General features: G+C 40.7%; 2 protein-coding genes across 2 annotated transcripts; both read right to left on the bottom strand.

Moving 5' to 3' along the window:
- Window positions 1-90: 90 nt before the first annotated feature.
- sdcbp2 (syndecan binding protein (syntenin) 2) lies at window positions 91-10,651 on the bottom strand. Its single transcript, XM_037266205.1, has 9 exons — window positions 10,502-10,651; window positions 6,634-6,685; window positions 5,603-5,705; window positions 4,483-4,583; window positions 3,226-3,390; window positions 2,779-2,954; window positions 2,333-2,504; window positions 2,078-2,169; window positions 91-1,860 (listed from the first exon to the last, which is right to left on the bottom strand). Exons 2-9 carry the CDS (start codon window positions 6,682-6,684, stop codon window positions 1,806-1,808), a joined length of 915 nt encoding a protein of 304 aa, XP_037122100.1. The 5' UTR covers window position 6,685; window positions 10,502-10,651; the 3' UTR covers window positions 91-1,805.
- A 6,304-nt stretch (window positions 10,652-16,955) lies between these two features.
- nsfl1c (NSFL1 (p97) cofactor (p47)) lies at window positions 16,956-22,333 on the bottom strand. Its single transcript, XM_037266162.1, has 9 exons — window positions 22,196-22,333; window positions 20,709-20,809; window positions 20,292-20,369; window positions 19,604-19,769; window positions 19,422-19,517; window positions 18,801-18,910; window positions 18,528-18,665; window positions 17,919-18,089; window positions 16,956-17,814 (listed from the first exon to the last, which is right to left on the bottom strand). Exons 1-9 carry the CDS (start codon window positions 22,295-22,297, stop codon window positions 17,652-17,654), a joined length of 1,125 nt encoding a protein of 374 aa, XP_037122057.1. The 5' UTR covers window positions 22,298-22,333; the 3' UTR covers window positions 16,956-17,651.
- Window positions 22,334-23,542: the final 1,209 nt, after the last annotated feature.

Raw genomic sequence — 23,542 nt, 5'->3', positions numbered from 1 at the left:
GCTAAGTCATTCAAGTTGCGCCCCTGCTCGTCAACTACGATTGTTTTTTTCCTCAATGTTTGTGTACAGAACACACCTACTGAGAGAATGTGAACAGAAAGACAGTTTATTTGTTTTACAATAGTATTATCTTGGTTACATTCAAATATAAACTTTTTTTTTACAGAATATGAAGGATTTTTATCAGATTGCATACCCAGAAAAGGCAAAAGAATACATGCACCCAAAATGGAGCAACTTGACAGAAGTTAAAAAAAATTGCCTGATTTCACTGTGCTCTTCAGTTTGGAAAAAGACAGCAGGGGAGGGACACGAGCGGGTTTTGTACCCATTTATCAATCCAAAAGGTTGATTTTCAGCATCGAATTTGAGCAGCTCTTGAAGGGAACATTTCGAGGGTAGATTTGTTGACAAGAGGCACCACACACAATAATTTCAACGACAAAACAAACGGCTTTTGAAATGGGGAAAAAGGAAAGACAACCTCTATTTGAGAAAAAAAAAAAATAGGTGGTGGAAAGTGCACTTAGTGGGTCCGCCCAACACATACCCGGCCCCTGACAAAAACTACTCCAGTCCCCCTTGAAATGATGGTATCCTGCTCGCCAATGCCATGATGCACTATGATCCCGATTATAGCTTGGTAACACGCTGGAAGCTGCGGCCATTTTCATCTTTGACTATTTGCTTATCCAGGCAGCATACGAAGAGAGGCTCTCGTCCCAGTGGCTGTGATTCCATGGACAACATTGAGAAGTGACGACTGGGGCATCTGAATATCTGCTGGCACAAATGCCACTAAAATCAAAACACACTGTGCCTAACGTTATATTTAAAAAAATTGGGAATCGTGCAAAATTAAGATGAAGTTTTGATTTGCTAATTCAGAGATTAAGTTGTGTAGGTATCTGTATTATTAGTTATAGTAGATATCAATGTAAACTGGTCTAAATGTATATTGCTACTGCTATCTCTGTTTTAAGTAATTTTGTCAAATGTAAAAAAAAAAAACAAGTTGTTGGCATATCGACTAGCTTTCAGGAAAATCTATTATAATGTCGTCTCTAAGAAGTAAGCTAATTTATTTGTTTACTAAGTGTCCACTGGGATTCCAAGTAGGATATTCTTTGCTTCCAAGCTGTCCCAGAATGCAGCATAAGACAACTGATAGATTTTATTTCGAGTTAAGCAATCATTCCTAATATTGCCAAATGCAGTTCCAATAAACCATGTTCCAGTTCCTGTTATCCATGCAAGCACAGTCAATGTCAATTCTACTCCCCCCCCAGATAAAATGTCATACCGTTAAAAAAAACACATAACACTGAAATCGACTGGCTGTACTGACCAAATAAGAACGCCTACACTGGATAAGGTTAAGTGAGCACACATCCCCGGGTGCGCACGGTCGGTGGGGCTCAGGTTGCTGACTCTTTACAGCATCTTGGACGACAAGGTGAAAGAAATAAACGATCGTCTCCATCGCCAGGAGGAAGCTCTGGACTCAGAAGTTTGCATGGTTGGAAAAAAAACTCAAACCAATAAAATAACACTTGTTTCATTTTGGTCTACAAGGACAATGTAAATCTTTGATTAAAAAAATAACTACAAGTGTCAGCAGAGGAAAACTGTAAACAAAACAATTGAAATATAATGACCTTTAAGATTACTGAAAGCTATAACCAAGGCATTGTGAGATTATGTCGATAAATGAAGGCGCTGATGATACAAGAGGCAGAAAGAGACAGACAAAGGATGGGAGGAAAAGAGAGAAGGCGGATATCTAGGGGTCCCGCTCCTGAACTTCACACCTCTGGGATGGAGTGATCCATGGCCGACTTCAGAAGGCTGGTGGACATCCTGGAGGCAAAAAGAACAAAATGGCTGCTTAGTTGGTAAGTCTGGAAAATTGTGAAAACTTTCTAACGAAGCTTCGGGACAAAGTTGAAACAACCACCACTCACTAGTGTAAAGGCAAATGTCTTTACATATATACTAACACAAGTAGGACTAAGCAATTTTTTATGTTCAGCTTTTTGGCAATCAAAGTTCGGAATGGCTTCAATTGGCATCTTACCTCTTAATCATGTGTTCGTAGATGAACTTGGGCATGATGGTGATGGTCATGGCGGTTGGGCATGTGTTCAAAATATCCTTAATCTGGGAATCCTGGAAATATCACACATGCTAGCTTTTAAAAATGTAGATCTACCATTGAAGCATTTTTTGGCACTTATTATCAACACCATGGTCATGTTCCTGCATGTCATTAGTGGTTAACGCTATTAACAAATTAGATGAAGAGGCTAGTGAACGTAATTGTGCGACCCACCTTGAGTCCGATAACGTTCTGTCCGTTGATCTCACAGATGTAATGGTCAGTCAGCAGGCCATTGCGGGCTGCAGAGCCATCCTTGACCAATGATGTGATTTTACCAGACTTGTAGATGAAGCCCACGTGGCCTGAGCTATCTTTCTGCATGGTGACTGTGCGCTGAAATGGCCTATCGAGACAAACACAAATGGGGTTTCAATCAGCCAGCAGAGGGAGCCAAAGTACAAATAAAAATCATAGAATTGAGCAAGAACCAGCTAAAAACTTGATTTTCATAATCCTGTTCACATAGCTTTGTGTGTCTGGGAATGGTATTAGTATGTCCAACACTGAGTCAACATCTCTCCGCATTCTGCTAAACTAGTTAATTTATTATAGTCTACAGTGAGGGAACTCCGGGGGGGATGGGTGCTGAAGCAATCCTGCTTTGAAGTGGGTCTCACCTGTCCCGGACAACAAGCTCAATGCGGGTCTCTGCTGCAGCCTTCAAGGCCTTGTGGGCCTTATCAACACTCCACCCGGCACAGTTCTGGCCGTTAACCTGCAGAACTTGGTCACCAAAGCGCAGTCCGGCCAAGGCGGCAGGGGAATTGGCCTGCACCAGCTGGATAAACACTCCCTAAGATGAAGCGAGAGCAGTGCAAATAACTGTAAGAGCAAGCAAACTGGATGATGGGATCACTTTGAGCCTTCGAGCTTGTGTGACATTTATGATGCAAAAAAATGTGGTTCCCATTCTAATAGACATCGTGCCGCAATAAGGCTCTGGGGTCCCTCGACCATTTAAGCTTAATCTTATAAAAACACCTTGGTACAAATATATTGAAACACGCAACATGAATGCAACACAGCTTACAATGGCCATCAAAGAGTTACCAATGCTGACTCACGTTGTCAATTGCCCTGAGGCGAAGTCCGACCTTGCCGTCCTGGTCTTTGCAGAGAATAATTTCCCGCAGCCCTTGGCGAACCTCAGCCCTCCTGATGCCAACATCTGACCCTGTCACAGGACACACCATCCCACCGACACCTGAGTAGGAGGGCACTGCCACTTGCTGCAGAGGGGGTGAGAAAGAGGAGATGGAAATAAAGCGGGTGTCGGGAGAGGAAGGATAAGAGAAATTATTTTTAATTGGTTGATATTGAAACCACAATTAATAAAATCAATTATACATTGTTTTCAAAACGTCAATATTGAACAACCAAAACAACAAATATAAATTCAAAGAACACCCAGAACATAATGTAATAACAAAATGAAATAATGATATATATACTGTATTATTAAAAATAATACCAGTATAAAAAACAATAACTAAAATTAAATACTGGCTGTTCCTGCTGTGCATGCCTTGGCCTCTTAGTGATCCCATGCTAAAAGTGCAAAGTCGCATTAAGTTAAAAACTGTAGAGTGGCAATTGAGCTTTATTAATAAAACTCACTTTTCGCAGATTAGGAAAAATGTATGCCTTCTATTATTGTGATATTGCCTGTCTGTATAAGTGGCCCTACAGCGTTTGGGAGTGAATTTGAGTTATTTTAAGAAATCCCACTCCCAGAACTTGATGCTAATTTCCTATTACTGTCAAAGGGGTTTTACATTAACTGCTAGCATTAGATATGCCAATGTCAGAGAGCACAGATTGTGCGTGGGTGATGTGAAAGCAACTCATAAGACACACGCGCACACACCCAATGGAGTGAAAATACATTCTCCGGCACTGCTCCAAGCCTGTGCTAAGTCTCCCCCAAATTGTTTTTGCTGTGATAAACTGAGGACATTACTGTTTCTGTTTAAACTAATAAATGGCATAGAAAACCAGAGAACCTTCACATTACTTAAGCCAATGGTAAAGTAACAGAGGGAACCTGTTTGAAAAGTTGTTCATTGTCAAAACAATCCTTCTTCACACCAAACTGAAAAAACAACTGGAAATACTGTCATGTGCATGTCAGGCAAGATGTTTGCCAGGAAATAGTGGACACATTGTTTAACTTCCATCTTGACAGCATTGGTCATCGTGATGTTGGTTTAAAATGTTATGTAAGATCCTGCCATTTTGGCACAGCGTTTATCAATGTAAAGTAAGAATGGCCTTAATGTTAAGTTGAGTTTTAATACAGACGAAACATGGCCCACACTTACATTATTGGCAGCAGGCAACAAGGCCAAGTTCCTCTGCACCTCATCGCTGTTGAGGCTCAGGCCCATGTACTCTCCCAGCTCCTCCAGATTTGGATACAAGGCTGCAAGGGTCAAAACAAACATGAATGTTCAAAAAGTGTGTCTCAGTACAAATACAAAGATTTCTTTGATTATTAGATTTGATCAGTCATAAATGTAAAAGACAAGGCTTGTATTTTCCTGATTGGGGCACATTTGCATCTCATTTCCTCCTCAAACTACATTGCCTTACTCAAAAAGCATTCCACATTTCCAATTAATTTCCAAAATATTGCCACAAATTGCAATCGTGTCTTTCTTGAAGTAAATCTTTTGTTACACGTTCTTTCATTTGATGATTGGCTGGTAAAAATGCATCTGCTGAAAAACTGATGATGATTCAGGCTGCACTCCCACACTGGCCTGAAATAAAGCTCTTAGTATGCGCTTGTGATCAGCATGTTCTCTCATCATCAGAATAAGATGTGCACATAAAAATGTTGCTGTGGTTCTCAAAGGAGCACCACAGGTTGTTGTTTGATGCTCATTTTTTCTCAAGAATGGACTTAAAGACAGACAGCACACCTGGGCAAAATAGAAGGGTGAACTTGGCCAAATAATGTTTTAAGTTGTTGTTTATTGGAACAAGGATTTGTTCCGATACACAAAGTTGTGCTGGTTGATGACAATACAGTGACTTTATTCTTGCTTTCGCTTCCTCTTTGCAATTGGGGAAACGAGCCCCTCCTAACCTTCCTCAAACTCGCTTCTACACCCCCAGCAAGCCTCTCTGTGCACGCCTTCTTCCCAAATGGCCCACCCTCTTTTTCTTCAATCATGCCCCAGCTCAGCACAACACCAGGGGACGTCTCCACGGTGCCTCAGAGCTCGCAGAGGTTACAAACAAAAGACTCCATGCTCACAAGACTCACGAGAATGAGTGGAACAAGTGCAAGAGCAGGTCACGGAATGTATTAAAATAAAATAATAATAATAAGCGTCGAACTTCGTAGGAACCTATTTTAAGGCTGTTTAGATTTGAAGGTTGCACTGTGTTCTCAAATTGAAATTAAACACGAGATTTATTATGCACAAAACTTACAGGATGAAGGCATCCCAGCCGTGCCAAGCTGCGGCTGGTCACTTCCCTCAGTGATGGCTGGCATGGTGGCGTTGGTGGTGGTCTGGGCGAACTGGGCCTGGGCCTGAGCGGGAATCAGAGGAAGCAGTCACCTTTATGGAATACACTTGCTGCACAAAGCAACATGGTGCATTCAGGGTACTTTCACAACATCAGCAAATTGCAAATTGGTCAGGGGTTTTAAAAGTTGTAGAAATTGTGCCTGATTAGAGTTCAACCATCCAGAAAAAACAATGGAATTGTTTAAACCCTAAATATAAACCAAACCATGCTCCCAAAATAACACTAAAATATCATTTCAAACTGACCTTACAACACTACTTGCATCTAAGCACGTACACTGACAAGACCTCTGAATTCAGCCACAAAATAAAATCTAATAATTTGAAACAAAAATATTTAAGCGTGTGAGTTTGTAAATGTAAATTCGCAAATCGGTTATAAGACCTAGTTATCATTATTTACTTTATTAGAACAGAGTCTGGATCCGGTCATCAAGTCTTTGCCCCTTAGAAAACAAAGTGAACTAACGACAATGCAAATCGTCAACGTGTATTTGATTGACAGGTTAGTAGCACGCAACACAAATAGAACCGGTTTTTATTGAGTGTTTGTTGATACAGGAGGATGCACTCTGCTATTAAAACTGTAGCTAAAAAGTTTGTAGAGATCGCATTATGGTAAAAAGTCATCACATGGTTGTCATTAAGGGAGCGAGAGCGTAGACATGTTGGATAAGAGGAACACTGCGTGGACCTCTTAAAAACACCAAACAAGTGGTACATTATTAAAAAGGCTTGAGTGTGCATTATTGGCTTCAATCACGTGTCTGCAACAGAAGATTCAAATTAGCATTGCACAACTAGCACGGCGCATGACACTGATCCGTTTGCTGGAACGACGCTTTTGTCACACTTTAGAATAAAAAAATATTCCGTGTAATTCAGGTCACAGACACACACAACATGGTAAAATGAGACTGCACAGCTTACCTTCATCACCTTGTCAACCTTTAGGTCCTCGAGAGATGGGTACAGAGACATCCTGCATGGGGAAAATACAGGACAGGTCACACACAAAAAAAGAGCAAGCAAACAAGGCAGATGTAAAGATTTACTGGGTCTTAGATGTTAACAAGATGAGGGTAGGAACAACGTAATGATACTGTGACATTGTAATACTACAATCTACAGTAAGAAACAAAGACATGCTGCCTGATGTCTAAATGTGCGGAGTTGCAAACTAAATGACAGCCAATTACCAGTTACCAAAAAGCCAATTGTTGCTATGTTATATTAATAAACAGAGACAGATAGCTTATCCCTTTATCCGTGTTCTATATCCCAGCTGACGTCAGGCAAAATGCCGCCTTGGATCATAAATGTACGGTAATGTTTTGAGCAAAGAACTGATGCAACCTTGGTGGATGATTCGAGCCAAACTCAAATTCAGGTGAGTATTTTATGTATTTAATCAACAATGGGGATTTTTTTGTTTTTAAATGTTGACTGGCTTCACTTAATTATCCTATACATGTTTTTCACCTATAAACCAATTGGGTGATCATTATCCGTTGGGAAAAAAAAAAATAATCTGTGAACTGCATTGCATTATAGTTATATGACCTAAGTCAAAGTGCAGGATTACATAAACTAAAAGATTGATGAGCTGTAGCTATAAATATGAGGTTTGTCTAAGATACGGACGGGTAGGGCTATAATTCGATATCAATATGTATCGCAATTGAGATGTGATCGATATCAATAGAAATTGCCTTTGATAAAAATGTTTGATATCAACTAAACCAAATCAGAATGCAAACAACTAAACAAAGAAGCGTAACGTAAAAAAAGCATCGACATAAACTGTAGAAAAGAGGAACTGAAAGCCAACAGACAGCTGACTGACATTACACATAGTACAAAAGGGCAGGATGAGGCATGTCGGGCAGTAAAAGCAAGCAAGACTAAAACCAAAAATATTTTCAGCGTCAGAGAAGGAATGATGGCATTAATGCTGCTCTGCTGACAGTTTTTAAAATTCTTTTCAAAATCTTATTCCTCAATAAAAAACTGTTATCTTTCACAATCACTGCTGTGATCACATGTGAACTATGCAACAATTCAGCAAGTTTAACTACAATCTGAAAAGCCTGATCATTGTTTTTGTCTAACTGGGCTTTGATAATCTGAAAAGATTTCTTTAGAACTTTGAAAAACTTGTAAAGGCCATGAGAAGTGCTGGTGATTCGGTCTATTTCGTGGCCTGAAAAACAACGACAGGCCTACGTGCATGCCGACCTGCACTATATCACAATATCAGTCAGAACCGCAGTGCATCAAATGACACAAAAACACGAGTTAGGAGAATTTTGGTCAAGTTTCGACACTGGAACTGGATCATCACTATTCCCCAAATTAATTTGTGATCCACAACAAATAAAATATTGCTTGGATGATAGCTTTACTGGAGCTTTCCAAGGTCAGCAAAAAAAGGAAGCGTCACAAATTGCTCACCATCAAAGAAAGCATGATAATCACAAGATGTAACATGATCTTTTCTCTAGTGAACAGGCAAACAAAGTAAGAGTGAGATTTTCACATCCATTTCCAGTGTCCCTTTTAACAATGTAGAGAAAATGCCGCCTAATGTATGCAATGCACATGGCTTATGTACAAGCAAGCGAGCGTTATTATATAACAATGATCCCTTATTAACCACCCTTCCACCCTGAGTGAAAATATCTCTACGGCTGTGTCATAGTTAGTATACCTGCTTACAACCTCCTTAATAACTTTTGACACCCCATAAACCGCAAAAGCATTGAGTCCTTCCGTCTTTATAAAAAGGGCATCGTTTCGACCACAAACACAACAGTGTGAGATTTATCCCTTACAGACACGACTCACTTTTGTCCTCTTACACAGTACTCCATTGTATTGGCAGACAGAGGCCCTGTTTGAAGACTGTGCACTGTTTACTTTCCATGAGCTATGTTATGTTTGCCCACTTGAGATCCACCTCCATTATGAACAAGTGCACAAACAACATCCAGGAAGTAGCATGGGGGGAAATGCATTTTAGCAGCCTTTAGTGATGACATAATGCATATACTATACACACAAATACATACTTAACCTGAATAGTATTGTTCTTATGAGCACTAAACGATTTCCTTGACTTTTTGTATGTCATTACATGGTAGTATCTACATCTGTCTCTCAGAAGATGTCTGCCCAACTTGGAGGACATGTGGTATTTATCAAAATGTGCTTGATCGCATATAGTTTTGGGCCACGGCTGGTGTTTATTAATCCACTTGCGCAGAACATAAGACTTTATTTTAGGACTATTTATGGACAAAAAGCTGGTTGTGGTTGACATGATGTCCTGTGAGTGGTCATCAGAGAATCTCAACTTCTGTGCTGCAATGAGAAAGGAATGTGTAACCGTCTCACATTAAGTTTCGATTTGCATTTAGAGGCACAACTCCAACTACCCTGCATGAGAAGAGATGTTTGTGTGTCTTGGTCACGGATAATGTCGAAAGCACTGCTCTATGTTTTGTTTTTTGTTTTTTTTATTCTGGCACAGTACACAACGTCCTAGCGCCAGAATGTCACACTATGGTTCATATGAGGAAGGATATTTACTTAGTGATTAATTAATTATACTCTATGTATTACATTAAAGGCCTTCAAAGGGGTGTGAAAGCAAATTTATTTGTTGGTGTTTATTTTAATTCTTTTGGGTAATGGTAACAAAAAAAACACAGACAATTTGTTTTAAATATGCTGCAGGGACTTTTAAACATATGCACACATATTTATCCCACTATTCTCAGGGATCAGAATTGCAAAGGACGTAGCTGCTGTTACTTTAATGGCAGAAAGCCAACTGGCAAAGGTTGTTTTCCTTATGTTAGAAGGGCTTCTTGTTCCTTTAACCATTGCGGTAGAGTTAGTGAGTAATGCATTCTATGGGCTATACATGCAGCACGGCAGTGCAATTGATCCAAGAACTAAAACGCCCAACAACATTTTGATTGATCACTGCGCAGTATTTGTCTCTCAACCTGCTTTGTCTGACAAACAATCCTCTTGGTAACTTTTTAGGCTCTATGAAAATAAAACAGATTAGATTGGGGGGGAGCAACATTAAAACTAGTGACAGAGAAGTTTTGGGATTACTGTTTCACTATAAGAAAAAAAGGTAAAAGAGGATTAAAGTCTGCAAATCCAAACATACTGTGGGTCGTTTCAAAGCTGAGGCCTTCTTAGAGATTTGGTGGGGAAAACGGGTGAGGGGTGTAAAAATGGGCACGCAAGTTATGATTGTAATTCTCAAAAAACAACCCAACCTTTTTAAGACTGTCCACTAACGGGGTCAGTCGCGCTATTTCGCAAACTATTTCACACTTATTTAAAAGATATACACTTGATGTCAAGTACACGGAGCAGACAACATTGCGGTGAAGTAGCTTCCTGTATACGTACATGGCTACAATATGATCATATCAACCAAATGACAATAAATGTGTTTAAGGTTTATTAAGGTTTGAGTTACGTCATGCGGAAGAAGCACGGTCTCGTCATATGATAACAAATTACGACAGCTTACTGCTGCATATTACTAAATAATTACCGACTGACGATTTTTTTCTTGCATATTCAATAGATGACCTTCAATGCCATTATGTTGCAATGTTGCAAGGGTAACAGACTGCAAAAAATCCCATGTCTTTCTTTGTCCCTAAACAGTGACGCACAAGCACAGCTAGCATTTACCGTTAGCCAAACCAAGGCAGGGTGGGTGTAGGTAGCGCTTCTCATCATCCGACGGAAAAACAAACAGACTCACCTGTACTGTATTGACTTGGAATTCGGCTTGGTATTTAAAAAAAAAAGGGAGAGCGACAGTGGCGTAGACCAGATTATAAATACAGCGTGTCGTTGCTCTGGGTCTCTCGTCTCGTCGTTGATGACTTGAAGGGGGATTCTGGAAAGTGACGTAACGCTATGAGCCCCGCCCACACAGTGCGGGTCACATGATTTTTCCACATTTCATTAACCTCTAATGGTATTTAGGAAAAAGTACTTGTTGAACTTTTTACTTAACCAAAAGATCCCACCTTTGCCGACTATGACACGGATGAGTGTGAATATACATAAACATACAATTTTTAGCAAGCACGTGTAAAGTCTGTAACTCTGCGCAGCACCAATGATTGGCTGTTGTGATGTCATCAAATACTAAGGAACTTTGCGGCTTGAATGATGGCTAAATTTCCCGAGGATGTGTGAAGTGCCTGTGTTGGAACCGATGGCATGGCAGCTCTTGAATGAATGTGCGTTCTGTTACGGCACATGGTAATAAAAGCTACTCAAGTGCATCATCGACTGTCATCAAACGTATGAGGGCATTACAGAAATATTACAATTAAACTGAGAGACAATGGCAGGAAATGTGTCCTCACACGGGCGTAGACTAAGCCAAAAGGCACACATAAAAAAAACTCTCGCACCAAACCTCCACCAAAACTGATGACTTCCCGCATGCCCATTCTGAACCTCAGAGGCTTGGACCTGTCATGGGATGAGTCAAATTTGCGGCCGTCCGGAAAGAGGCCTGCAAATAGGGAGAGATATAAATCACAGAGCATCCTAGTGTTCAAAAAGTCTTTTTTCAAACTTGAGTCTTGAAAAAAAGGGGGTCGTCTTATATTCGGGCCAATACGGTACTAACGATGCCTGCGCTATTATTGTTACCAAGACAATCCAGACCATGTTATGTGTACCGACGAGTTAATGCATGTGTTATCTAATTTTGTATGGGAATAAAATTAGATGTCGATTTAAAAAGTGTTATTAGGCAAATAAGGGAGCGGCTGGCAAATTGAATGGTTGTTCTGACTGCGTCCCCTCCAGGCATCCAGCAAGGAGCCTGACACAAGTCATCTATACAAGCAAATAAGCTTGCTACTTCCACATGAAGTCTAATGAGCTTCAACAGTGGATGTTTATATTCACAGCTTGAGAATTGGGAGTTAGAATATTCTGTTTCATGCTGAATTTCAAGGTTGCTTTGGGTTTCCTGAAAATGGAGTGAAACCACACAGGATGTGATGTCGTAGGTGTTATGTAAAGAAAAAAGGCTTTGGAAAATCTTTCTGGATCCAAAAATGGACTACAGCAGCACAAATTGGGCCGTGTTACATCATCTTTAAAGCAAAGAGGCGCTTGTGGTCTAGTGGAAGGAGGTGAGACCACTAGCCCACTTCTGATGAGCTGGAACAGTTGCAAACAGATAGATTAATTCAACACAAACACACATGTAAAACCAGCTCTTATTAAGGCTCACATTTGCCATGATTTTAAAGAGTAAAGGCACAGTGTGTTATCTGAAGTAAGCGGTTCCAGTGTCATGATTTAGCCACTCTTGATGAGTGCCACAATAATATTGAGTATTGTTTTAATGCGTGTGGGACACTTAAGTATTTGTCAACCTCTGAAATTATGAAAAGGATCGCTGCACTATTTAGCATTTTATGGACAGTACCGAGCGTGTTTGTCAATAAGCTGTATCAAGCACCCGTGTGACGAGGAAGACGTTTTGCTCATAAAATTCAAAAGGCAGGAACTGGCATTCGCATATAGTTAAAGTCAGAAACTATCACAGGAAGTGGAGTCACACCAACAGTCCTATCACAGGAAGTGGAGGCACACCAACAGTTCCCATAGAAAGAAGACGTTGGTTTCGCTATACTAGAAGTTCCTCCCACATTTCACGGAAAGGATCAAGGGGCATGGAAAAAAATATGGTTGATAGGTAGTGCTTCATCGCCATCCTGTGGCTTCTTGCGAGTGTTTCAGCGAGCACCTAAACAGCCAATAGGCAAGTTTTTAGCGGATAACAAGAGTATAGCTTGCACAATAAATTCCATCCATCCATTTTCTGTACCGCTTTGTCCCCACGGGGGTCACGGGCGTGCTGGAGCCTATCCCAGCTGTCATCGGGCAGTAGGCAGGGGACACCCTGAACTGGTTGCCAGCCAATCGCAGGACACAGAGACAAACAACCATTCGCACTCACACCGAGGGACAATATGGAGTGCTCAATCGGCCTACCAAGCATGTTTTTGGGATGTGGGAGGAAACCGGAGTACCCGGAGAAAAAACACACTGACACACAGGGAGGGCCGAAAGTGGAATCGAACATGCACCCTCCTAAATTATTTTTAAAATAAAAAAATAAATAAATAAATAAAAACGTAAAAAAATAAAAAAATAAATACTTACCGACATAATGCACGACACAGGTCTGCCCCTTTTTAGAAAAAGTTCTCCCTGTGGAAAGAAATGATAATGAGCTAATTTATTTCAGAAAAGGCTGGGTTCGCTTTTTTTTTGTTAATAAAATACTTTTATCAGGAGGAAATAGTGTTGGCTCGTGAGTGAACGATTCGTTCGAAAGAACGATTGTTTTTCCAGTGAACGAGAGTGACCGAATCACTTCCTAAAGTGATTCGTTCTTTTTTCAGTTCATGTGACTTCAACCAGTAGGGGTCGCTAATGCGCATTGAACCTGGTGCCACCTCGCCGTAAAACAAAACGAAGAAGAAATTGACGTAACTTCCCGTTCACGAACGAGTCGTGAATTGCGTTTCCCGTTCTCCAACTGAATGGATCTGTGAGTGAACGAGTCAGTGATTTGCATTTCCAGTTCATCGCGAGAACGGATCAGTGAGGGAAAGGAATCCTGACTTTCCCGTTCGCGAACGAGTTAATGGGTGAACTGCCTTCCCGTGCACCAACGGATCAGTCAGTGAACGTGTTGCGTCTCCCTCCTGGCGTGAACTATGTAAACCAGAATGTAGATTTACGATTTGCCAGAGAAAGAAAGAACCACTCACTGAAACACCACTTTTTTTATGCGCGTTTTCTCCAAGCTAACGGCTAACTTTATTGCATGAAGGGATTCGCCGTTATGCAACAACGGGGAGATTATGCTTCTCTTTTGGTAATCTTGACTTTATAACACTTATAGTAGTTTTTAAATAACGTGTATGCATATATACCCCTAAATATTGTTATCCAATATATCTACTGCAATTTCACATTAGATTGCTGGTTTGAAATTTACTTTTATTATTATTATTATTTTAATAAACATTAAAACCTGTTACAACTTGTCTGGTGTTTTATTCCTTGTTTTTATTTTTTTGGGCATGAAAACAAAAATCAGACATTTGGTAAACTGCTTTATATGACAATATGTATATGTGTTTTACGTTGTGTAATATGTGTTGGTGTCCCCCAAAATAAAGAGCAAGTAGTCAAATACACATTCTTGACACGTACAAAAAATGCCTAAAGTTATTAGGCACACCTGAAAATGGTGGTGTACCTTCATGGAGTGTCCGAATGACGTCACAGATCAAACAGCCAATCAGAAAGTAAATAAAAATAAATAAAGTGTAGCGAACGTACGAACGAGTCGGTGAACGATTGTTTTGAACAAAAATTTGGAGTGAACCGATTCTAAAGATCCAATTCACTTGAGAACTGGAATGCACATCACTAGTACAAAACAGTGCAGACGACCGTAGACCGCCAGGTTGAAATAGCCGACTGGTTAGTGACACGGGCTCTTGCTCGGTAAGAATTTAGTACGATCCCAGGTGTGAGAATGTACCTAAATGTGCTTTTATTGTGCAATTCACCCTTTATTTATTTATTCTTTCTTATTTTTTTTTTTTACCTCGTGTAGTGTACCTATTGAAGTGTCCATGAGGTGTACCTAATCACAGGCCACTTCATTAGGGAAAAAGCTTAAGTGAAAGTGAAAAGTGCCACAACCTCCTGATTGGCTGTTTGATCTGTGACGTCACTTGGACACTCCATTAGGTACACCGCCATTTTCAAGTGTACCTAATAACAGGTCACTTTATTAGGGAAATATCATGGTCAAAGGTCACAGGTGTTAAGCTCTAGTCCTCGGGGCCACGTTCCAACATGTTTTCCAAGTGACCCTCGTTAAGCGCACCTGCGTGAAAAGTTTTTGACACTTTCACGTTCTGCAGGAGCTAAAACTTTTCACGCAGGTGCGCTTAACGAGGGAATCACACGGACACTCCATTAGGTACACCGCCATTTTCAAGTGTACCTAATAACAGGCCACTTTATTAGGGAAATATCATGGTCAAAGGTCACAGGTGTTAAGCTCTAGTCCTCGGGGCCACGTTCCAACATGTTTTCCAAGTGACCCTCGTTAAGCGCACCTGCGTGAAAAGTTTTTGACACTTTCACGTTCTGCAGGAGCTAAAACTTTTCACGCAGGTGCGCTTAACGAGGGAATCACATGGACACTCCATTAGGTACACTGCCATTTTCAAGTGTACCTAATAACAGGCCACTTTATTAGGGCAATATCATGGTCAAAGGTCACAGGTGTCAAGCGCTAGTCCTCTGGGCCGCATTCCAACATGTTTTCCAAGATTCCCTCGTTAAGTGCACCTGCGTGAAAAGTTTTAGCTACTGCAGACCGTGAAAGTGACCAAAAACTTTTCACGCAGGTGTGTTTAACGAGGGTAACTTGGAAAACATATTGGAACGCGGCCCCTCGAGGACTGGAGGTCGACACCCCTGGTTTAAGTGAAAAGTGCCACAGCCGCCCTCCCCCCACTTTCTGATTGGCTGGTTGATCTGTGACATCACTCAGACACTCCATTAGGTACATCGCCATTTTCAAGTGTACCTAATAACAGCCAGTTCATTAGGGAAAAATCATGGCCAAAGCTTAACTGAAAGTGAAAAGTGCCACACCCGCCCTCACCCCCACTTTCTGATTGGCTGTTTGATCTGTGATGTCACACAGACACTCCTTTAGGTACGCCGCCATTTTCAGGTGTACCTAATAACTTTATGCATTTTTTGTACGTGTCAAGAATGTGTATTTGACTACTTGCTCTTTATTTTGGGGGACACCAACACATATTACACAACGTAAAACACATATACATATTGTCATATAAAGCAGTTAACCAAATCAAAGTCAAAGTCTGCTTTATTGTCAATTTCTTCACATGCCAAGACACACAAAGAAATCGAAATTACGTTCCCACTATCCCACGGTGACAAGACATAGTACACAATATACATACAAGTAAACAACACAAAAATAATAATAATAAATAAATAAATAAAAAATGTCAGATTTTTGTTTTCATGCCCAAAAATATAAAAACAAGGAATAAAACACCAGACAAGTTTTAACAGGTTTTAATATTAAAATAATAATAATAATAAAAAAAGGCGGCTCGGTGGAGCACTGGCGGCTCACAGTTAGGAGGGTGCGGGTTCGATTCCACCTCCGGCCCTCCCTGTGTGGAGTTTGCATGTTCTCCCCGGGCCCGCGTCGGTTTTCTCCGGGCACATCCCAAAAACATGCTTGGTATGTCGATTGAAGACTCCAAATTGTCCCGAGGTGTGAGTGCGAGTGCAAATGGTTGTTTGTCTCTGTGTGCCCTGCAATTGGCTGGCAACCGGTTCAGGGTGTCCCCCGCCTACTGCCCGATGACGGCTGGGATAGGCTCCAGCACGCCCGCGACCCCCGTTGGGACTAAGCGGTTCAGAAAATGGATGGATGGATGGATAATAATAAAAGTAAATTTCAGACCAGCAATCTAATGTGAAATTGCAGTACATATATTGGATCACAATATTTAGGCGTATATATGCATACACATTATTTTAAGTGTTATAAAATCAAGATTACCCAAAGCGAAGCATAATCTCCCCGTTGTTGCATAATGGCGCATCCCTTCATGCAATAAAGTTAGCCGTTAGCTTGGAGAAAACGCGCATAAAACACGTTCACTGACTGATCCGTTGATGCAGTTGACCCATTGACTCGTTCGCGAACGGGAAAGTCAGGGTTCGTTGCCTCACTGATCCGTTCTCGCGATGAACTGGACAGCAAGCTTGTCTCCTTCATGATGCATCGTTCCGGTTTCAGACTTCAAAGTAAAATATATTTTTGTGCTCAATTTAAAAGGGGAAAAGCAACGTATTTTTGTTGTTTCCAACAGGTCAATAAATAACTATTGCTTTGATTAATATATTTCTTTGGACATTTGTTATGTAATTGAATTTATGTGGAATGACCATATAAAAAAAAAATATATATATCAAAATCCACACAGATTAAATTGATTAATGCCTGATCCTGTATACAAAGCAAGCAGAAAGTTGAATATCACCCTGCGTTAAAAACATTCCCATTTTACAGTCTGACATTAAAATGAATCCAAAAGACAGTATGGCATTTATTGTTATAATCACACTGACAATTTCCGAGTAGCAGTGGGTATTTCCCTACTTTATGGAAAACAAGAGCTCTTTACACGTTGATCGTATGAATTTATTTTCTCAGAGGTCCAAATGTATTCCCATGTTGCCCCAGGATGCATAGAAGATGTCCACCTTCCACAGCTACGAGCCAGCGTTTACAATCTACATTGTGAACTCTTTTCACTCTATAACCAGTTTGTATTAATAATAAAACAATAACTATCTGCGATGCCACACAAAAACAAAATCCTGCAGTCTTGCTGTGATAATCATCATACACTGTTGATCAAAAAGAGAAAATAAGAAACTAATTTGAACCAAAAGAGACTTTGTTGTGGTTCGTTGGTTTGTTCCACATAAACAACGGGAACCAGAATGTCGGCCCTATGCAGACTTGAGAACCAAATGAGATTGTGCTACTTTACTGATGGGCACCATACTGTAGATGATGCAAGGTTAGAAAACCGGCAACATCTCTTCTTCTGCAGTCAGCGTAGACAAGAGATGGATGCTAGGGAGAATCCTTTTTAGAAAATAAAAATGAGAAAATAGAGGTCCAAACAGAAGTCTGTGTCTCCTCCTCAGGGAAGGAGGGGCAGCAGGTTTCAAGGGGGGAAAGGTGGCCGCTCAGGCTTGGGCGGTGGTCTTTACCTCCAGCTTCATTGTAACCGCTGCACAATGACAGCGTTGAGGAGGTTGGCCTGCTGAAGTGTCTGGCTCTCGTCCGACAGCTCCTTGTTGGGGAAGGTGGTCATCAGGACAAACGCTCTGGCCGCCATGGTGGGCCGGGCCGCCACCACAAACTGCCGTAGATCAGACACCCTGGTGGGTGCAGAGAACCATCACAAGTTTGACCACGCTCATTGAGCAACAATCATTTCTGCCAACGAAGCATGCAAGATTGTTTTTAATGATCTTTGTGGTACCTGTGGGTATGGTTGAATTTTTGTACCAGCCTGCCGCCATCCGCCAGTCGGATCTGTATGTTGGTGACGGGCTGGGAGGTGTCTAGGCTCACGGAGGCACTGGCCTGGGCTTCGTTCGCTGCTTGGTCCTGCTGAGAGTGGGCGGGACCAGAAACCAACTCTGGGGCGGCACTGGGAGAAGAAAACGTGCACAAAACAACGATCAGAACCGAGCCACGTTAAATTGTTCTTAATCTTTTTGCAAAGCTCTCTTTCCATTTTTCATTGGCTGGTAAAAATCTGAAAGAGGGTGTGACTTATTTATAGGAAAAAGTTCTTTTGTATTTTTAGGTTGCGATCAAAACTACACGTTGCAATACAAAAACTCACTTGTTTCAATATTCTTTCAATGTTTAATTGGTCGAGTTTATGTGTATTAGTTAAATACGCACTTAAGTGTCTACTTGAATTTCATCTTTTTAATTTGAACCAGTTGTAGATGTGTTCTCCTTAGATTTATATAGTTTTGTCATTTAAATAAGTTTCTGCTCCACAAACAAATAATAATAATAATAGAGAAAAACAGATGTGATTGAAACAAAACAAAAGAAAGGAGGAATTAAATCTCACCTTCCTAATTTTTGTCCCTCTCCTCCAAAGGCTCTGAAGGCCATTTTGGGTTTGGTGAAGTCTTCATCTCTGTGGTCCTCCATGTCCAGGTTGACCTGGCCCCCACGTGAACGCTGCCTTAGCTCTAAGGGAATCTCCCTGCAGCGTGACATAACGTTCGTCAAAGTGGAGCAGCATGCTGCGTGTGTGTATGCGCCTATATGTATGTTATACAAATTTGCAACAATGCGTCGCAACCAAAACACGTGTTAGGTTCATTCAACAAGTGAATACCCTCTGCGGATCGCCTCAAGGAAGTGAGCGTTGGCAGGATCGTTGTAGTTCCGGAGTTCGCCGTCATCCAGACTGAAACCTGACTTCCACAGTTTCAGCACTACGTGTACCTAAACATGGTAAAAGGATGCACTGAAAATAAATGAACAATTCCATTTGAGAACATACCAAAGGCAAGTGTGTTACTGCTCAGTGAAATGTTCCCCTATTCCAAAATGTTACTGACGTTTTTATTGTTGTCTTTTTTACCAATTAGACATCTGAATAAATTGTGTTAGCATATTCAATACAAGTTTGTGTGCTTCATGTGGAAGGCATACAGTAGATTGTTAATGCTAGCATGTACACACGATATCATTATCTGTCATTAGATCGCCTGTTTGAATTCAAAGCACGTCTCCTTCTCTGACTCACTAAGCAGTTATTCTTTGCAACCCCTCCCAGCTTTCTAGTGCCAGACATTCTAAGAAAGACTTTAATGGTAAATGGTATGCATATACATTTTGCCTTATTCAACACGCTTTACAAAAATTAATGTGGGTGGTGATTATGGTGTAGTAAGTTAATAAAAATAAAATACCAATGAGAATACAAAGAAAAATCACCATAGCGCCTACTCACATCCTGTATGGCGTTTTGATCACGTCTCCCAGCAGAAACATATGCTGACTCCTCTTCAGGAGCTGCTCCGAGCCTGTATCCACCTCCACCAAAGGCCTAAGTCATGAGAAGACAATGCAACAAAAAAAGAAAAATCAAAACCTAAAATCTGAAAAACATTTAAAATGTTTCCTTCATTTTACTTTTGCTCTGCTGGATTCTCCTGCCCCCTTCCCACTGCGCTCCAGGGGCACAGCACCGTGCTCTTTGGCGCCTTTGAACAAATCTTCCACCACTTCATTGGGACTCTTCTTTTTAGGAGGCCCGACAATTTGCTGCCCACTGCGTTCTGATCCACCTGCAAAGAACCTGGAGGGAGACACATCATAGATTACCCAACCAAAGGCTAAGCATCTCAATTAGTTCACAAAGGAAAACTTGAGTAATATATATTTTTTTGCTGTCTTCTGCACGTTTTTAAAAATTTTTTTTGAAGGAGTGGAAAGGGGGGTTCTCCCTTTAGTCTCCTCTTCTTGAGGTAAACTGCTTGCTTTATTGGTTTAAGGTTGGGTGATTGAATTGGCTTTCCACTTTTTCCCCCACTGAAGTCATTGCTAACCCTACTAGGGATGAGTACGAAAGTTCGCAGTACAGTCAGTTGGCGCTGTCGAGTACCAATTCATATGAAATCAAATAGCACCATATTTCAGTGACCAAGGCAATACTTGGGAGTTGTGACCGAGAGCGAGTGGAAGGGTTGGCAATTTTCCATGGCCCGCATGAATGCAGCAAAGAACGCACACCAGTGTAACGTCCGTCCGTCAGTCAGTCAGTCAGTCAGTCAGTCAGTCAGTCACATGCTGAATACATTTTAGTGATTTACTGACTGACCTTTGACCTTCCTCCTCATCACTCTCTTCTTCTGCTTCGTGTATTAAGTCTCTGAATGACGTCACTCGGTGCTGAGAGCTGATGATGGTGGGATAGACCGTTAGATAAAGTTATATCAAGTACACCTGCACAAGCTGAGGTCGGATAAAAAAAATGAGACAATATTTGTCTTTTCTGTTATTTAGATTTCTAGTCTGATATGTTTACACTGGCCTCACAGCGGCACATATCTGCTCTGTATCAGGTTTGTATTAACATTTGGAACAGGACTTATTCTGATCTACAATGAAAATTCTCAATGTATCAATCACTGTGATCATGTAGTGTATGTTTGATACAACTCTCAGCTTGTGCAGGTGTACCTGACATCGTGGCCCAATTAAAAAATGGCCAACATTTGTTAGAAGAAATGACAACCTCGGGACCGTGGATCTGGACATTGAGGTGCCTCCTTCGGGTGGGGGAAGTGCCACAATGTCGTCGTCAGTTCCGTCCTCAAAGAAACTGCCAAGTGCCAGCTGTGAAAAGGCAAGAGAGAAATTCATTCAGTTACCAAATTTAGGTGTAGAACTACCCGTCTCAAGGGTCGTGAGTGGATTTGGTTCAAAGATATGACTCCAGTTTTTCGCATCTCTTGAGTGATCTTGGGAATTCAGCAGTCATGAATATAAACGGACCGCAAGAACCCGGGCCCGATTAGTACTTGACGCGGGAGGTTGTTGGCCGATTCACCATTAGTACTTTAACTGGTTCAATGGTAGACACACTGAATATTATTTGATGCACTTTATTTGTTTTAATTTGTGGCATTTTATTGTAATACTTGAAAACGGTTTATACTACATATTTGAAAGGGTATTTGTAAACTGGATATTTGTGGTTCATTTCATTTACGTATATATATGTGAATAAAATCAGTTATATATGCATAAGGGAAAGACAATAGAAATAGTCATTCATTTGATGTAATTTGGAGAAAACCCTTAATGGGGATAAACTGTATTTCATTATGGCGACATTAACATTTTGACCATACCCATTCTCATTTATTAGCCCCTTGTATTTGTCTTCTTCATGCATTAGATCAAGACTGGGCATCGGCAATCCAGTGTTTCTTGTTTGGTTGCAGAAAGAAATTTGAGCGGGACATTCCTACTTACTTCAAAATACTTTCAATGATATTTTTGGAGACAATTATTTGTGAGAGTTCCTGTTCCTACCGCCTCTCTCTGTCCTGTTCAACTCAGGTCTCAGCATCAGGTATCCTGGGCACAGACAGCACTGTTTTCTTATTGGCCTATGATCGAGTTCCTTTGGACTCTGCCTACTGTAGCAGCAAGTTGCTACACCGACTTAATTAGACTAGGAAAGGAAACAACGTTGTCTAATTGTCGAGCAAGTGTTGTCGAAACTTGGATTCAAATTCAAACAAGCCCAGTGGCAAGCGCTTCTCTAAGAAAGCAATTAAATACGTTTATAGAAAAACGTAATAAAAATACGTTGACAGTCTCTGTTGTGATGACTACACGATCGCCTCAGCATTTTGACGTCATCGATATTTTAATTGGTCCACAACACTGTAAAAGTAACAACGATTTGGTCGATGACTAGCTAAACAGGCTCGCGACGATCAGGAGCCACAATTTTACGTGTAGGAGCGAAATGGGGGTGACATTCTAGGAACAAGTGTTTTTGCAACTTTACTCGTCATCTGCTTTTTCAACAGCCGCAGGGCTGATGACAGAAAAAGACTCGCGGCTATTGTCAGTCAGTGACTTGCATAAATTACCGGCAACACACGCTAAAATTAGCCAGGTAGCTAACTCACTCGTCGCAGTTATGTTGTCTGATCTGTTTATATCTTGCAGAACATCGGAACCGAGGTTCAAGGGTAAAGCCCGTACCTGCAAATTCCAACCAGCAGACTCCAAGAAGAAGCGGGCCCTCTCCTCGTCGACATCAGTAACAGCCACGAACTCCCGCACCGACTCCTCTTGGCTCGCCATTTTGGTTTGTTCGCTCAGCACCGCTTCCGCTTCCGGCTCGGAAACGAAACACAGACGTTCGTTCCTATTTGGTTGCAACCCACGCGTCGTAATAACACGTAAACAAACATAAATAATTGGATGCCAAACAGTGGAGTATTGCCATTTTAAGTAATAATACAGTTTATTTATTAGAAGCTCATTTCTAGTGTGGTTTTATTTTGTGTGTGCTGCAATACTTTTGGCCACGAGATGGTAATGTGGGCCCACGAAGGGATAACAACCCTCGTCTCAAGGCGTCATCATAAAGATTTTTTTTTAAATCAAAAGGTTGTGATTAATGAGGGCAGTAGCCTGGATTGTTGATTAAATTGTTTGTCTGACCATTGCTAAATGCCTTCATTTCCTCTTGTGTTTTAACAAATATGAATATATATATATATTTTTTTTGAAAAATGCAAACACTCCCTCCCTTAATGCAGCACATGGACGTTATTAGAGTTTACATCTAATCCCTTCCATTAATCTTATGCCATCCCATCTCATCTCCATTTCAGATTAGGAAACTTCTTAAACAGCAATCTTCACTAATTCCACATTTCCTCACACTTTGTAATCCCTCTATCTCACCTTTCTGACACATCATAGAGAGTTAATTCCTGCTGGAAGTTCTTTATAATGCTGCAGAAGAAATCCTATCCAATGGCACAAGACTCATCAAGGGGAAAAAAATAATGCATTACAGTGATTTTAAGCAGCCGAGTTTATATTTTTCTTCCTTTTGGATATTCCACCTTCAGGGTACACATGATGAGGTAATCGCACTCAGATACATGCCAATGAGGCAACGAAGCAGTTCAAAGAGAGGAACTTTCAATCAATGAAGCTCTTTATCTTAGCTTTAAGACAATGCCTTGGGGAGTACCTAATAACATTTGTGTCATGACCTTATGTTCTCTTTACCCTGGGCACAAGTTTTTTACTTTTTCATTACCCGACTCTAAGGGAATTGAAGCTCTAGATATTGATATCATAAATCCTAATTTATTTGTATATATATATATATATATATATATATATATATATATATATATATATATATATATATATGTATATATATACAACTACATCACAATAAATTTTAACATTGTCGAAAAGTTCATTTATTCCACTAGTTCAATAAGTGAAACGTATTTAGAAAGGATGGGCAATCGAAAAATGCTTTTCAAATTGAACGTAATTTCTTTATCTAAAATATTTTGAATA

Source organism: Syngnathus acus, chromosome 2 (genome assembly GCF_901709675.1).
Source record: "Syngnathus acus chromosome 2, fSynAcu1.2, whole genome shotgun sequence".
Lineage (NCBI taxonomy): Eukaryota > Metazoa > Chordata > Actinopteri > Syngnathiformes > Syngnathidae > Syngnathus > Syngnathus acus.
The sequence above is the reverse complement of the archived record's forward strand: the minus strand, read 5'-3'. Positions and strand labels throughout refer to the sequence as shown.

Coding starts and splice junctions, on each gene's coding strand:
- nsfl1c (XM_037266162.1), bottom strand. CDS start 22,297: ATGGCGAGCCAAGAGGAGTCGGTGCGGGAGTTCGTGGCTGTTACTGAT. Junction 19,770..20,291: donor GATGAGGAGGAAGGTCAAAG/GTCAGTCAGTAA, acceptor GTCTCCCTCCAG/GTTCTTTGCAGGTGGATCAG. Junction 18,911..19,421: donor ATCAAAACGCCATACAGGAT/GTGAGTAGGCGC, acceptor TACCATGTTTAG/GTACACGTAGTGCTGAAACT.
- sdcbp2 (XM_037266205.1), bottom strand. CDS start 6,684: ATGTCTCTGTACCCATCTCTCGAGGACCTAAAGGTTGACAAGGTGATG. Junction 2,955..3,225: donor GCCTCAGGGCAATTGACAAC/GTGAGTCAGCAT, acceptor GCTTCATCTTAG/GGAGTGTTTATCCAGCTGGT. Junction 2,505..2,778: donor GAGCTTGTTGTCCGGGACAG/GTGAGACCCACT, acceptor TTGTCTCGATAG/GCCATTTCAGCGCACAGTCA.